Source organism: Urtica dioica, chromosome 11, assembly GCF_054948205.1.
Source record: "Urtica dioica subsp. dioica isolate 48M chromosome 11, U.dioica_male_clone48M_v1_H2, whole genome shotgun sequence".
Lineage (NCBI taxonomy): Eukaryota > Viridiplantae > Streptophyta > Magnoliopsida > Rosales > Urticaceae > Urtica > Urtica dioica.
This window is the reverse complement of record NC_142766.1, coordinates 22,096,091-22,110,585: the sequence shown is the minus strand read 5'-3', so window position 1 is coordinate 22,110,585 and position 14,495 is coordinate 22,096,091. Positions and strand designations below refer to the sequence as shown.

Below are 14,495 nucleotides of genomic sequence, written 5' to 3'. Positions count from 1 at the left end.
ATTTTGACACGTGGCACTGTGCTGCCACGTGTCAAAATGTGAGTGGATCGTGAGTGATCGTGACCCGTGCCAAAGAGGATTTCCGATTATAAAAAGATCTCCGGCCACATATTATATGGGTAATTTAGTTATATAGTTTTTTTTTTTAACGTTACATTTTTAGCCAATCCTTAGCTGACTAATTTTCACTATTATAATTGAAAATTAACCGTTCCTACTATTAATCAAATTGCATCATATAATTGGCTAATTTTCACTTTTATCATCACTTGCCGCGTAATTGACTAATTTCTAATTATTAACTAAATATTGACTAAAATATAATTGACTAGTTTCACAAGTCTTAGTTAATTTAGTATGTATATATAATAGTCATTCTTTATATAATTAATAAAAAAATAAGTTAGATATCATAAGTTTAAATCTTATTCATTTGTGTTAAAATTATATATGAGTTTTTTTAGAGTTTGTATATGATTTTATTTATATATTTTGATAAAAAGGGCGTGGTGATACTTCTTTATAGTTAAGGAGATGAATACTACATTTAAATTTTTTAAGGAGTAAAATGGCACTTTGGTGAAACCTTAGTAGTATGCATTATCCATTATATTTTTCTCAATATGCTAAGGAAATTGAGGAGTGTATATATAGCTTTCAGGAAATTGAAGAGTTTAGAAAGCCTACGCGTTTCAGTGCTCGACATACCCATTAAGGAGTGTTATGAACCCTCGACCACTAGTCCGGGACTATCAAAGATAGTCCCACATCGACTGAGTGTTACGATCCTAGCCTCTTTATAAGGCTTGTGAGTTACTCCTCTAATTACCAAGCTTGGTTTTAGATGAAACCCCACACCTTTAAAATGGTATCAGAGCGGGGCCCATTCTCGATTGTGGGCTACCTGATCGGGCCTATACTTCACGCTTCCAGTGCCTGTGCCAATGTGTGCCTGTGCCTGTGCGCGTGAGGGGGTGTATTAAGGATAGTCCCACATCGACTGGGTGTTACGATCCTGGGCTCTTTATAAGGTTTGTGGGTTACTCCTCTAATTACCAAGCTTGGTTTTAGATGGAACCCCACACCTTTAATATGGTATCAGAGCGGGGCCCATTCTCGATTGTGGGCTACCTGATCGGGCCTATACTTCACGCTTCCAGTGCCTGTGCCAATGTGTGCCTGTGCCTGTGCGCGTGAGGGGGTGTATCAAGGATAGTCCCACATCGACTGGGTATTACGATCTTGGGCTCTTTATAAGGTTTGTGGGTTACTCCTCTAATTCCCAAGCTTGGTTTTAGATGGAACCTCACACCTTTAAGATGGTATCAGAGCGGGGCCCATTCTCGATTGTGGGCTACCTGATTGGGCCTATACTTCACGCTTCCAGTGCCTGTGCCGATGTGTGCCCGTACCTGTGCGCGTGAGGGGGTGTATCAAGGATAGTCCCACATCGACTGAGTGTTACGATCCTAGCCTCTTTATAAGACTTGTGGGTTACTCCTCTAATTACCAAGCTTGGTTTTAGATGGAACCTCACACCTCTTACACCTTTAAGAGGGACCATTATTAACTAGGTTGTTCAAATATTTTAGCATTAACGTGACTCGTTTTGGGTTATCTAATTTTGACCGGCATTTGCGTCGCCCACGCCATGAGCGCACAAATTAGGTACAACCTAAAGCCAAAGCCCGTCCATGATTCACAACAATGAATTAAAATTCATTTTAAAATTTATATTTTCCGTACCTCACTTGAATAATTGCCACAAATTGACCCATTAAGTATTATATTTATTCAACACTTTTTAAAATACATCCCTGGTGAGCTGACCTGCTAACTAACTCTTTAATAAATCACAGCTCTTTTAGTGTCACTATCACATTCGTCCGTCTATCAGCAGCCTCATTGTTTTTTAGCACAAATAGTTGGTTATCCAACTTAATCTGTAATTGCATTATAACCATCTAGAGTAAACAAAAATGGATTATGACTTGGATTAGAGAATATGGTCCTATCCTAGCTAATAACTAAATAATTCAAGAAAATTTGGCTATCGTCGCACGCTTTCTTTTTCAAGCAAGCATAGACAGAAAAATCAATTGTAATATACTATAACTGATTCGAATTTCGTCTAGTAATAATGGTAGTAAATTGAAAAAGTTATTGTTCCTCTATATATTTAGCTGGGGAATATTGTTGTGTGTCCCTTAAGCAAGATATAGGAAAGGAAATTATTCAAAGTTAACAATTCAATTGTTTATATTTTTTCATTCTTATAATATTGAATACACTATGAATTAATCATTCATAAAAAAATAAACGAATTTCCAGCCGTTTATGAAATTCAGACAGCAATTTTGTAACACATTTTTATTAGTCTCTATTTTTCCTTTTTTTTTTTTTTTTTTTTGCTTGAAAAAAAATTAAGGTAAATAGAGATCAATAAAAGAGAAAATCGGAAGACTTAATCTTGCATTAACACCGACTTATTTATGTTAGCTTGATGCATATGTGTGTGTAGCTCCATTAATTGCGTAGGTCACAAGTTATCTTCTTTAAATTTGCAGCACTGAGTATAGAAAGGAACTAGAAAAAGCCATCTTTCTTCAAACAAAAAAGGATAAGCCTTTTCACTCTTGCGTCTTCGACAATGTAATCAATATGGAGCAGAGAACTTAGAAAAATTTGAACTATAAATAGACGAAAGGCCAAAGCAAAACACACAAATCAGTAGATTGGTAAAAGATGAGAGAATTTGTCAAGCAATTTGATGCTCTCTTCGTTCTCACCATCGTCTTGGCTTTTACAACTTCGATCGCCTCTGCTTATGATCCGAGTCCTCTGCAGGATTTCTGCGTCGCAGCAGATGACCCCGAAAGAATACGTAAGAAAATACAAGACATTCATTCTTATAATTTTCTTATAAATGTTTTTTTTATTGTAGAGCCTAATCCAGAAGGGTAAGTTTTTTTTATTATTTTTTATCTTTAATTATATTTTTTTGTAAAAGGTTACAAACTAGGCTACGAGAAGAGTAGCCTATTTCATTGATATCTTAATTTCCTAGTGGCAAAATACTGCAATCTGATCGATTGGCTCGCCTACGAATTCCAAACCATTTTTATCAGTAATATTAGTGATTTGTTTTTGTTTTTTTTTTCTTTCTTAAACTGTTATAAAAAAAATCAATAAAAGATATCATTCTGGTCCAAATTAATATGGTTTTCTTATAATATGCGCTCCCTGAAAATTTTATATAATTTTTGCCCCCCTGATTTTAAGTTCAGGGGGTTAAGCCCCTCCTCGAATTGTATTTTTTACCATTATTAAGTTTTATTCTATACAAAAATATCCCCCCAAGTTTATTTTGTTCAAAATAGCCCCCTAAAATACTCCTCGAAACCTCTTCGGGTCCAAATTCATAGTGACTATTCAGTACTCGAAACGTTTCCAATATGACAAAACTGGTGGAACTTAACTTATTAATTTTTACAAGCATGCGAAGTACGTTGGGACAACAATCAAATTGATCGTAATTACTACATATTCTATTTATCTATTTAGAATTAATGACATTTTTTGCCCCTCGTCTTTGACCTCTTTAACACCTTGGTCCCTGATTAAAAAAACCTGCAGTCTTGGCCCATTATGATAGTCATTTTTTCACTTTCAGTCCTTCTGTTAAAAAAACCGTCAAAACAGATGAAAAATGGATCATGTGCGTATCACGTGCCTTTTAAATGAGGACAAAATCGTAATTTAATAATAAATTAAAAAATAAATCATATTACAATTAAAATTAATAAAATAAAAATAAGAATTCTAAAAATAAAAACAAATCATCTTCTTCTCTCTCTCTCTCTATATCAGACGCATCCCCATCAGAGACGCCCTAGCGTCCGATTAGGCGATCTTGGCGGCGACCAGACCTTTGATTCCCACTCTCGCCGCGCTCCCAAGCCATGGAAGACCAACCAGAGCCACGGCGGCGGAGGAATCGGAGGAATCTCCGTCGAGAATCGAGCGGGGAGAGAATCCACCACCGCCGCGGCAAAAGCCTCTTCCAAGACTAGGTCCATGGTCAACTTCAGCGAAACCCTAGAGTCAGAGGAGAGAGAGAGAGGGAGGGGAATCTGGAGGCGATGGCGATCGGAAGCTGGAGGCACGGAATCTCCAAAGAATCTTCGGTCAGAAAACGCGGCGGCGGCAGAGGAGGAGGAGGATTAGCCGCCGCGAAGAGAGTCCGATCGAATTGGATCTCCTCAGCCAAGTCCGGCGACGGAGAGGAGAAATTCAGCGGCGGAGACGACGCTGACGAGAACAACGACGACGATGTCGATGGAGGAGGAGAAAACTCCGACAGTCCGGCGAACTCCATGGACGAGGAGAGGGAAAATCTCTACGCTCGGAGACACTCGAGGATCTCCGACCGCCATAACCACCGTGACGGAGTGGATGTTCTCTCTGCGCCGTCAGACTCTGAGGCGAGGGAGTGGAACGGCAACGGACACGGAGAGGACGGAGTTAGGGTTTGGCTGAACGGATTGGGGCTAAGTAGATACGCTCCGGTGTTTGAAATCCACGAGGTTGACGACGAAGTTCTTCCGATGCTGACTCTGGAGGATCTCAAGGACATGGGAATCAACGCTGTCGGGTCTCGGAGGAAGATGTTCTCCGCGACTCAGAAGCTCGGCAAGGGCTTTTCGTAATGGTGAAGTGAAATCCATGGTAATTTCTTAGTTTTTTTTTTGTATTTTTATCATCAGTCACGGCAATCCAAGTGCGATGTTTGATGTTTCGGAAAAAAAAAAAAGAAAAAAAAAACAGAAAAGAAACAAACTTCTTGTAATACTTTTTTTTCGGGTTTGAATCTCTGAGCGAACTGACATTTTTTTTAGCGAACTGACATTTAGTTGAGCGAACTGACATTTTTTTTAGCGAACTGACATTTAGTTGAGCGAACTGACTTTTTTTTTCTTTTGCAAATGCAAAGCATCCATGGATGAGAGAAGATGGGGATGCGTCTGATATAGTGAGAGAGAGAAGAAGATGATTTGTTTTTATTTTTAGAATTCTTATTTTTATTTATTTTTATTTTATTAATTTTAATCGTAATATGATTTGTTTTTTAATTTATTATTAAATTACGATTTTGTCCTCATTTAAAAGGCACGTGATACGCACATGATCCATTTTTCATCTGTTTTGACGGTTTTTTTAACAGAATGACTGAAAGTGAAAAAATGACTATCATAATGGGTCAAGACTGCAGGTTTTTTTAATCAGGGACCAAGGTGTTAAAGAGGTCAAAGACGAGGGGCCAAAAATGTCATTAATTCATCTATTTATTGATATGATCGTAATAAGGACACTAAAGTTAAATATCTTTTTTGAAGTTGCATTTAAACTAATATTTGATTAATAATTGAAAATTACTCATTCAAATTATTAACTTACCAAAAGAATTAAAATGCCCTTTGACCAAATTTAATATAAAATTTTAAAAAATATTGGGATTTGTAACTAACTAGGCCACTTTAGCCACTTTAAACATGTGATTTTGGATCTAACCTATGTTTGACAATTTTTAGGGATATAGCCAATTGGCTTATGTGGCAATAATTAAGGTCTGATTTGCCCTTATTTATTAACACATTCGTCACTTTTTTTCTTCGTCACTTTTTTTCTCCTATTTTTTTCAAATAATTTTTTTTGCATCAAAACTTCAAAAATTCGTATTTTTCTCATACGAACTCGAAATCGAGTGATTTCAGATCCTACAAATTCGTGGCGTCGAGATCTTCAAAAATAGACCCATCGTGTTTGATGAAAAATTATGTTTAATGCATCATAGTTACGTTTCCATTTATTTTTTTTATAATTTCAAAAATTTACAGTTATTTCCATATTTAGGTAGTAATGTGATTTTTCTACATCTATGGTATTAAACATGATTTTTCATCAAACACAATAGATCTATTTTTGAAGATCTCGACGTCACGAATCCGTAGGATTTTGAATCACTCAATTTCGAGTTCATATGAGATATATATGGTTTTTTTGAAGTTTTTATGTAAAAAAAAGTGTAGGAAAAAAGTATGAGAGAAAAAATTACGAATTTGTTAATAAATAAGGGCAAATCAGACCTTAATTATTGCTACATAAAAGTTGTGAAACATGTTGGCTATTTCCATAAAAGTTGTGAAACGTAGGCTAAAAACAAATTTCATAGTTTTATTTTGATTATTTTGCTACACTGCCCAAAAATATTAGCAAATTATTACCGATTATTAAAAAAAACTAAATGCTTAAAATAAGCCGTTATTTGGAATTCAATTTTCTAAAAAATAGATAAAACAGTAAATAAGATCAACACTATTTTTAAATTTCTTCTTTATTCTTTCTTCTAAATTCATATATATAATTCAAAATCAAAGGTTAATATAAGTTAGCACATGTTAATATTGATGAATATTGGATGACATATAGTTCAAATGATATATTTGCTCATATGAGTTAATACTTGTTAATAATGGTTCATATTAATTAATTTTGGATGCAATAGAGTTCAAATGAATGATGCATATGAAATAAAATTGGGTAATATAGCTAAATAGCCACCCATATTTAGACAGTTTTGGATTTGGCCAACATTCTGTTAATTTCGGGTTAATAGCCAGCATCATTTATTTACACACTGTCAAAATACCAAAAAGACCTTACTTGTTCCCGCCCTCTATAATACTGAAAATTAAATGCATTTAAAACACAAATATTAGATAATAACTGTCGCAGGAATCAAGGAGCGTCATTAATCTTGGTAATTAATACCACCGATACCACCATCTTTCTCTCAGAATAAGAAAATGGAGAAGACGCAACCCAAATTTGAAAACCCAGAAATCTGTAACGAGAAACTGAGACCGAGCGCCATCGTCTTCTTCTCCTTCTTCTCTTCTGCGCGCGGCCACTAGCACCAGCCCGAGCCCGCGCTGCTCTTCCTCGCGCGCGCCATCCCGCTGAGACCGAGCGCCACCGTCTTCTTCTCCTTCTTCTCTTCTGCGCGCGGCCACCAACACCAGCCCGAACCCAAGCTTCTATTCCTTGCGCGCGCCATCCTGCTGAGACCGAGCGCCGCCGTCTTCTTCTCCTCATTCTCTTCTGCGCGCGGCCACCAGCACCAGCCCGAGCACTCAGCTTCTCTTCCTCGCGCGCGCCATCCCGCTGAGACCGAGCGCCGCCGCACGCGATCGCCGCCGACGAAGATTTTTTTTTTTTTTTGGTGCGTGTTTGAGTTGTAAATAAGAGTCATGTAAATTATAAATTGTAAATTGATTCATTTATATGTAAATTGATGTCATGTTAAATATACTGATTCATTTACAAATATGCAGAAAGTCTGTTTTTACACAATCAAATTTGCCAGTAAAAAACACGCTATTTACTGGAATCCCTGTTAATAGATAGTAAATACAACAATTATTTACAGTTTATTTGCTGACAAATCAATTAACATCAATAACGTGAAAAAGTCTGAATCATTGTATACTAAAATTTAAAATAAAATTGGCGGCCAAATGAATGCAATATTTTCGCCCATTATGAATCAAATAAAGTCTATAAATGCTAAATATATTAAGATACTGTCTACAATTTATTCTGCCAGAAATATGCAAACTTATTCTCAATAACTTCTCGCACAATTTCCTCAAACCATGTCCAATATTTCGGGAAACAATAACTGCTATCCAATTCGGTTTATTTTTAAATTTTAAAAACAACTGCCACATATATAATGAGTCACCATAATTAATAAGGGCAAATAAGTAAAAAAAAACAGTTAATATCCTGTCACGTAGGCGTATTGGCTATTTACAAAAAATTAACCAAATGTTGGCTAAAACGCAATTGCCAGTGTTTGTAAGGCTTATTTGGCCAATTTTTTGAATAAAATTTGAGGGAAAATTTAGAGCTAAACTGAGATTTTTATTTTTCTTGAACGTACAAGAGGAAAATGAGAAGCCAAACATATTGCTGATTTCTCTTCAAATGTATTATAATATATTTCCATACTCTAACTGGATATATATTATAATACATTGAATAATGTTAGATGTCGTTTATCAGTAGATGTCGTTTATAATACAACATGATCCATGTATTAAAAACTCAGATGTCCATACATGTACTGATAAACGACATCTACTGGTTTACGACAAGTTTTTCAACACGTACTGGGAAATGTGTTATAAATTTATAATACATTGAATAAAATTAGATGTCGTTTATGGTATTCTACTGTTTATCAGTAAACCAATTGCTGATGAGAAAAAAAAAAGTAAAAATTGTAAAACAATTGTTGAGGCACAAAGTTTACGTCTTATTCAGATAAGTGTAGACAAATACACGAGCTTTTCTCCTAATTAGGAGTACAACCATGAGAGAAAAGCATATATGGCTATGCCATTTATTCAAATGTCATAAATTAATGGGTAAAACATAATATTCTTTAGAAAAATGCGTATGTGTGCGCGCGCGGGCTAGTTTGTGTATTTGATCAATTGTTATCAACCCAGAACTGCTTCTGGAGATAGTTGACGACGTCCTTGTCCACCTGGAAAGCCCTGGTGAGAATATCTGCGTTGATCGGAGGGTCTGACCCGAACACGGCATTGGCGATGGTGATCACTCCCGGGTTCTGGCTGCCAAGTCCGGCGAAAGCCACCGCCGGAGTGTGACCGGTGTTGAACTGAAAGTGAATGAGACCGATCGGGAACACAAACACGTCACCTTTCTTGAGTTGCTTCGTGAAGAGCTTGTTTTTGGCGCCTTGGATGTTCGAGGTCACGAAGCCCACCAAGAGCTCTCCCTCGGCCACCACCAAGATTTCTGAGGCGCGTGGGTGAGTGTGTGGCGGGTTCTGTCCGTACGGCGCGTAGTCAATACGCACGAGCTGTATCCCAAGAGTGTTGAGTCCCGGGACTTTGTCCACGTTCACGGCGGTTACAACCGAGCCGACCGGGCTAGTAATATTTCCGGGCATGTCGAGCCCGGAAAAGAAGAAATCGTCGGCCTTTGCGAGCATGGGATCCTTGCAGAATCTCCCATTCACAAACACTGCTCACAAGCAAGAAGAAAAAAAAAGTATATATTAAAAACCCTAGCTAGGACCGCTGAGTAAATGTTGACAAAAAAAAAGTGTGTAAAACTTACAAGCGTTTTTAGGGTCGTTTGTGGCAATACAGAAGTCCTGAAGAGGGCTTGGGTCATAGGCAGTGGCAATAGAAGTTGCCAAAGCCAAGAGAGCCACTGAAAGAAGGAATTGAACACCTTTCATTGTTGTTAATACTATATGTATTTTTAGGAATTGATACTATATGTTTTTGTATGCTCTATATGTTTGTTGATTGAGGGATGAGAAAGATCTTTCTACAATATGCCTATTTATATTCTTCAGTTTTTGAACTAGTCTAGCTACCATTTTTTTCATAAAGCTTCATAAGAGACTAGGTAAACTTTGACGCATTTGTTTTAAGTTCTATTAATATATGTGTTAACGTACTAACTTTAATTACTATATAATTTTTTCTTTGTCAAACAAATTATCCTCCAAAGGAAACTTTCAACATGGAATATTTAGGTCATTATTTGTTTCAGTCGGTTGCTTAAAAATGTCTTTCGAATTTTTCTTTGCTTTCTTTATTCCTATTTTATGTTTAACTGCCCGATTCTTACATTAATTTAAAATTGCATATCTTTTAATTGAAATAATATCCGAGTTTAAAAACTTTTTCCAGAATACTACGGTGACATGTGTAAAAAAAATCAATCCGCATTAGGCCTTGTTCGGTAAGAAGGAATAAGAGAGAATGGATTGATCGTTTTTACATGGAAAAGAAAGAAAAAGAAAAGAAAATGATTGAATGATTTATTATGTATGTTTGGTAAAAATAAAAGAATAATGGGCGAATGAATTGTTAAGAGCGTGTATTTGTAAAATTAAATTAACTTTTTTCTTCTTTTTTTTTTTTTTAGTTTTTTTTCAAAATTAGAGGATTGAAAATGGTGAGTTTGATGGATTTACAATCCCTCCAAATCTTTCTTGTTTTCTCTCCCTCCTTGCTGCCGAACATTTATTTTAGTTTTCTCTTTTGTTATATGCGGACTTAATCGGTGAACATTTATTTTGTTTAAATTACCTGTATTTTGGGTTGGTCCTGTTTTAATATACACGAACATATGTCCTATATTTAAATACCTAACCGGCCCTCTAAATCTAAGGGTTGACTGGATTAAAGTTCATTGGAGGACTCTTATTAAAAAAAATAGACACACATATTAAAATTAAATTAAAATCTATTTTCTTACTAATATTTAAACCACGGTAGTGTATTTTTAATTAACAGGTAATAAAAAAAATTATACCATATACGTAAATAGATTTTGATTAGTGCCACCGTTATTTAATATATTTCGGGGATTATTTACACTAACAAAACTAATTTATTTACTTTATCTATATGTAAAACACTTGTACGTAATAATTATAAATGAAGAAGACGAAAAAAACGTTTCGCCCATTGGATATAACTCCAGCTTTGACCAAAATCTCAAACTTCATATCACATGGTCCGTTTCTATGAAACTTTCAAAGCAACTTTCGTGTATATATAAAAATAATTGTACTAGTTTCTATGAACCGTTTGTTCTCAATGAAAATATAAAAATAAAATAAAATTAAAAATAAAAAAAGTTAAAAGCGTATATCTTCTTACTCTCAACGATGCAACCAAGTTTTGGATAGTGTGAAAGACAAAACCGGATACAACAACTTACATAAATTTCTATTGATTAAATTGACCAAGAGCCAAAGTCTTTCCATATAAAATAGTGCATGCAGCGCCTGCAATTATTGAAGAATTCTATCATCTCAATATATATATATATATATATATATATATATATATATATATATATATATATATATATAGTATCAAAGTGATATCAAACTATATTATTATAATTGTTGTTGAATAACAGTATTAATCACATTTAAGTAAAATATTCGCCAAGATTTTTCAATATATTATTTATAAGTCATTTGAATGTTGTTGCAATACTTCAAAATTCTGTGTTATATTAGATTAATTACCTTCACTAGTTTAGGGAAAAAACCAAACTACCAAAGTCAAGGCCATCATTACATCTCTAGTACGTCAAACTACAACTTAACATTACAAATGAAATACATATCACTAAAGCTGAGCAATTATAGCAAGAAAAACTAATACATGAAACAAAGTTCTTCTATGTTGTAACAAAAGAAGATATACTACATGAAGACAAATTAAACAAATGAGAGTACCGACCCCAACACAGCATACATGAAAGGTAAGCAAGATTGAGAGTCGCGACAGCTCCTATAACATCATCGTAGAATTGTACCGCTACTTCCTAATCCCATCCATTATAGCTCTTGATTTCATTAATATCCATTGGATTTTAGTCAAACGATGCTTTCATACCTTACGTTTTAATATATAAGTCAGTTGATGGTATGATTCTAATCAATTTCAAAACACAAGACATAAAATAGACATTTGAAATTGTTTACTTCCTTATTCGCCCGACAGGTAAATGAAATAACATGTTGATAAGTAGATTGGCTAGCTAAGTTTATAGTTTGGAATAAATCGTTTAAAGATGCTTTATATCATCTTCTTAACATCTTAGAAAAAACTCGTTGGCCTGTTTGATAGATTGTGCCCGATTCGATCGATTCAGTGAGTTTTTTGCGTTAGTTCTGCTTTTACCTTTGTGCATCTAGTTGGTATAATCTATCTTGTCATACAATTTTTCAGTAAAAATGATAAGTGACATCATAAAACCATTACATGTATATAAAAAATAATTTGACGCTGCATACAAAAAGTCTTTAAAAAATCTATCAAGTAAAAGCAAGATCAAACTATAGAAAAAAGCGCAGACGTTAAATTCATCCACGTTTGTCCGTGAAACTAATAGTATCAAGCAATGTACCAAAAAAGAAAAACAAAGACTTGAAAACACAAATATGAGTTTCATTTCATTGAACTTAGTAAAACACGTAGTCTTATCGACTTAGAACATTGATAACTACAAAACGCTGTGACACGAAATGATCAGACAGAATGGTATACCACACGTAATCACCATTCTACTTAATTATTAGAGAAATACAACAGAAAACGAAGAAAAGTATACGATGTCATTCATGCCGAAGCAATCATGTATGTTTTTTTTTTTTTTTTGTTTCTAGTTATTGTTGTCGTACCAGAACTGCTTCTGGAGTTTGTTGACAACGTCCTTGTCAACCTGGAAAGCCTTGGCAAGAATATCTGCGTTGATCGGAGGGTCGGACCCGAACACGGCGTTGGCGATGGTGATGACTCCCGGGTTTTGGCTGCTAAGTGCGGCGAAAGCCACCGCCGGAGCGTGACCGGTGTTGAACTGAAAGTGGATGAGACCGATCGGGAACACGAACACGTCACCTTTCTTGAGGTACTTCGTGAAGAGCTTGTTCTTGGCGCCTTGGATGTTCGAGGTCACGAAGCCCACCAAGAGCTCTCCCTCGGCCACCACCAGGATTTCCGAGGCACGTGGGTGAGTGTGTGGTGGGTTCTGTCCGTACGGCGCGTAGTCGATACGCACGAGCTGTACCCCGAGAGTGTTGAGCCCTGGGAGTTTGTCGACGGTCACGGCGGTTACAACCGAGCCGACAGGGTTGTCGGTGTTTCCAGCCACGTCGAGGCCCGAAGTGAAGAAATCGTCGGCCTTGGCGAGCATTGGATCCTTGCAGAATCTCCCGTTCACAAACACTGCTCATATAAAAAAGAACAATATATAAGACAATGTACATGATAAAATAGGGTTTGTACGGATAAAATGAGAGAACAAAAAAAAAAAAAAATATATATATATATATATATATATAACAATACGTACATACATCTAGCTAAGACCTAAAATGAGTATACAAATTTAAGAGAAAGTGGGTATAAGTTATAACTTACAAGCGTTTTTAGTGTCGTTTGTAGCGACACAAAAGTCCTGAAGAGGGCTTGGGTCATAGGCAGTGGCAATGGAAGTTGCCAAAGCGAAAAGAACAAGTGAAATAAGGAAGTGAGTGCTCTTCATGATTGATGTTTTTCAGGTACTTTTGTGTGTTTATGTGTGTATTGCAAGTGAAGGATGAGAAATATGCATTATGATCCACGTCTATTTATAGTACGCTTGTGCATGAACTAGTCTATTTTATTTTATTTTTTTCACAAATCGGAAAGAGACCTGGTCTGTTTATTATTTATTAAAGACTTGGTTCAAAACTTATTCCAGTTCTTTAGACGTTAATAATTCCCCATTTGTACTACTTGTATAAACAATCATATATGTTAGTTTCTACTAGTGGTTGAAACTGTCAAATATTATTAATAACTGATATGTTTTCGAGTCTCTTATAGCGGTATATTTTGTATATGTATTTTCCGGATTTACTTTGTGAAATTTATATTTGACTATTCTTCCATTTCCTAACTACTCATAGGACTGCCTTATAATCGGTCTATATGAACGTACTTTCAGTTGGAAGGCTTTCTTGATGGCTTTAAAATTTTGGGTCATATAGTCTGATGATAAATTATTGTGACAGCTCTTTGAATTATTTTCTAAACGTAACTGTAGATGAACATTTATTTTAGTTTAAATTACCCGTATTTTGGGTTGGTCCTGTTTTAAAATACACGAACATATGTCCTATATTTAAATACCTAACCGGCCCTCCAAATCTAAGGGTTGACTGGATTAAAGTTCATTGGAGGACTCTTATTAAAAAAAAATAGACACACATATTAAAATTAAATTAAAATCTATTTTCGTACTAATATTTAAACCACGGTAGTGTATTTTTAATAAACAGGTAATAAAAAAAAAGTATACATAAATAGATTTTCATTAGTTCCACCGTTATTCAATATATTTCGGGGATTATTTACACTAACAAAACTAATTTATTTACTTTATCTATATGTAAACACTTGTCCGTAATAATTATAAATGAAGAAGAAAAATATATTTTAAAAAAAAAACGTTTCGCCCATTGGATAAAACCCCAGCTTTGACCAAAATCTCAAAATTCATATCACATGATCCGTTTCTATGAAATTTTCAAAGCAACTTTCGTGTATATATAATAATAATTGTACTAGTTTCTATGAACCGTTTGTTCTCAATGAAAATATAGTAAAAATAAATAAATTTAAAAGCGTATCTTCTTACTCTCAACGATGCAACCAAGTTTTGGATTGTGTTAGGACAAAACCGGATACAACAACTTATATAAATTTCTATTGATTAAATTGACCAAGAGCCAAAGTCTTTCCATATAAAATAGTGCATGCAGCGCCTGTAATTATTGAAGAGTTCTATCATCTCAATATATATAGTATCCAAATGATATC

At 35.2% G+C, this 14,495-nt stretch overlaps 2 protein-coding genes and 1 pseudogene across 3 annotated transcripts; 1 reads left to right on the top strand and 2 right to left on the bottom strand.

The window, feature by feature from the left end:
• The first annotated feature begins 2,766 nt into the window (after nt 1-2,766).
• On the top strand, nt 2,767-4,961 carry LOC149382439 (uncharacterized; annotated as a pseudogene). Its single transcript, XR_016293812.1, has 2 exons — nt 2,767-2,884; nt 3,871-4,961. The product of XR_016293812.1 is annotated as an uncharacterized LOC149382439 (transcript).
• A 3,395-nt stretch (nt 4,962-8,356) lies between these two features.
• LOC149382438 (germin-like protein subfamily 1 member 17) lies at nt 8,357-9,408 on the bottom strand. Its single transcript, XM_089630036.1, has 2 exons — nt 9,214-9,408; nt 8,357-9,117 (listed from the first exon to the last, which is right to left on the bottom strand). Exons 1-2 carry the CDS (start codon nt 9,335-9,337, stop codon nt 8,558-8,560), a joined length of 684 nt encoding a protein of 227 aa, XP_089486162.1. The 5' UTR covers nt 9,338-9,408; the 3' UTR covers nt 8,357-8,557.
• Nucleotides 9,409-12,083: 2,675 nt separating this feature from the next.
• On the bottom strand, nt 12,084-13,226 carry LOC149382437 (germin-like protein subfamily 1 member 17). Its single transcript, XM_089629995.1, has 2 exons — nt 13,053-13,226; nt 12,084-12,857 (listed from the first exon to the last, which is right to left on the bottom strand). Exons 1-2 carry the CDS (start codon nt 13,174-13,176, stop codon nt 12,295-12,297), a joined length of 687 nt encoding a protein of 228 aa, XP_089486121.1. The 5' UTR covers nt 13,177-13,226; the 3' UTR covers nt 12,084-12,294.
• Between the last annotated feature and the right edge of the window lie 1,269 nt (nt 13,227-14,495).

Coding starts and splice junctions, on each gene's coding strand:
- LOC149382438 (XM_089630036.1), bottom strand. CDS start 9,337: ATGAAAGGTGTTCAATTCCTTCTTTCAGTGGCTCTCTTGGCTTTGGCA. Junction 9,118..9,213: donor AAACGACCCTAAAAACGCTT/GTAAGTTTTACA, acceptor GCTTGTGAGCAG/TGTTTGTGAATGGGAGATTC.
- LOC149382437 (XM_089629995.1), bottom strand. CDS start 13,176: ATGAAGAGCACTCACTTCCTTATTTCACTTGTTCTTTTCGCTTTGGCA. Junction 12,858..13,052: donor AAACGACACTAAAAACGCTT/GTAAGTTATAAC, acceptor TTATATGAGCAG/TGTTTGTGAACGGGAGATTC.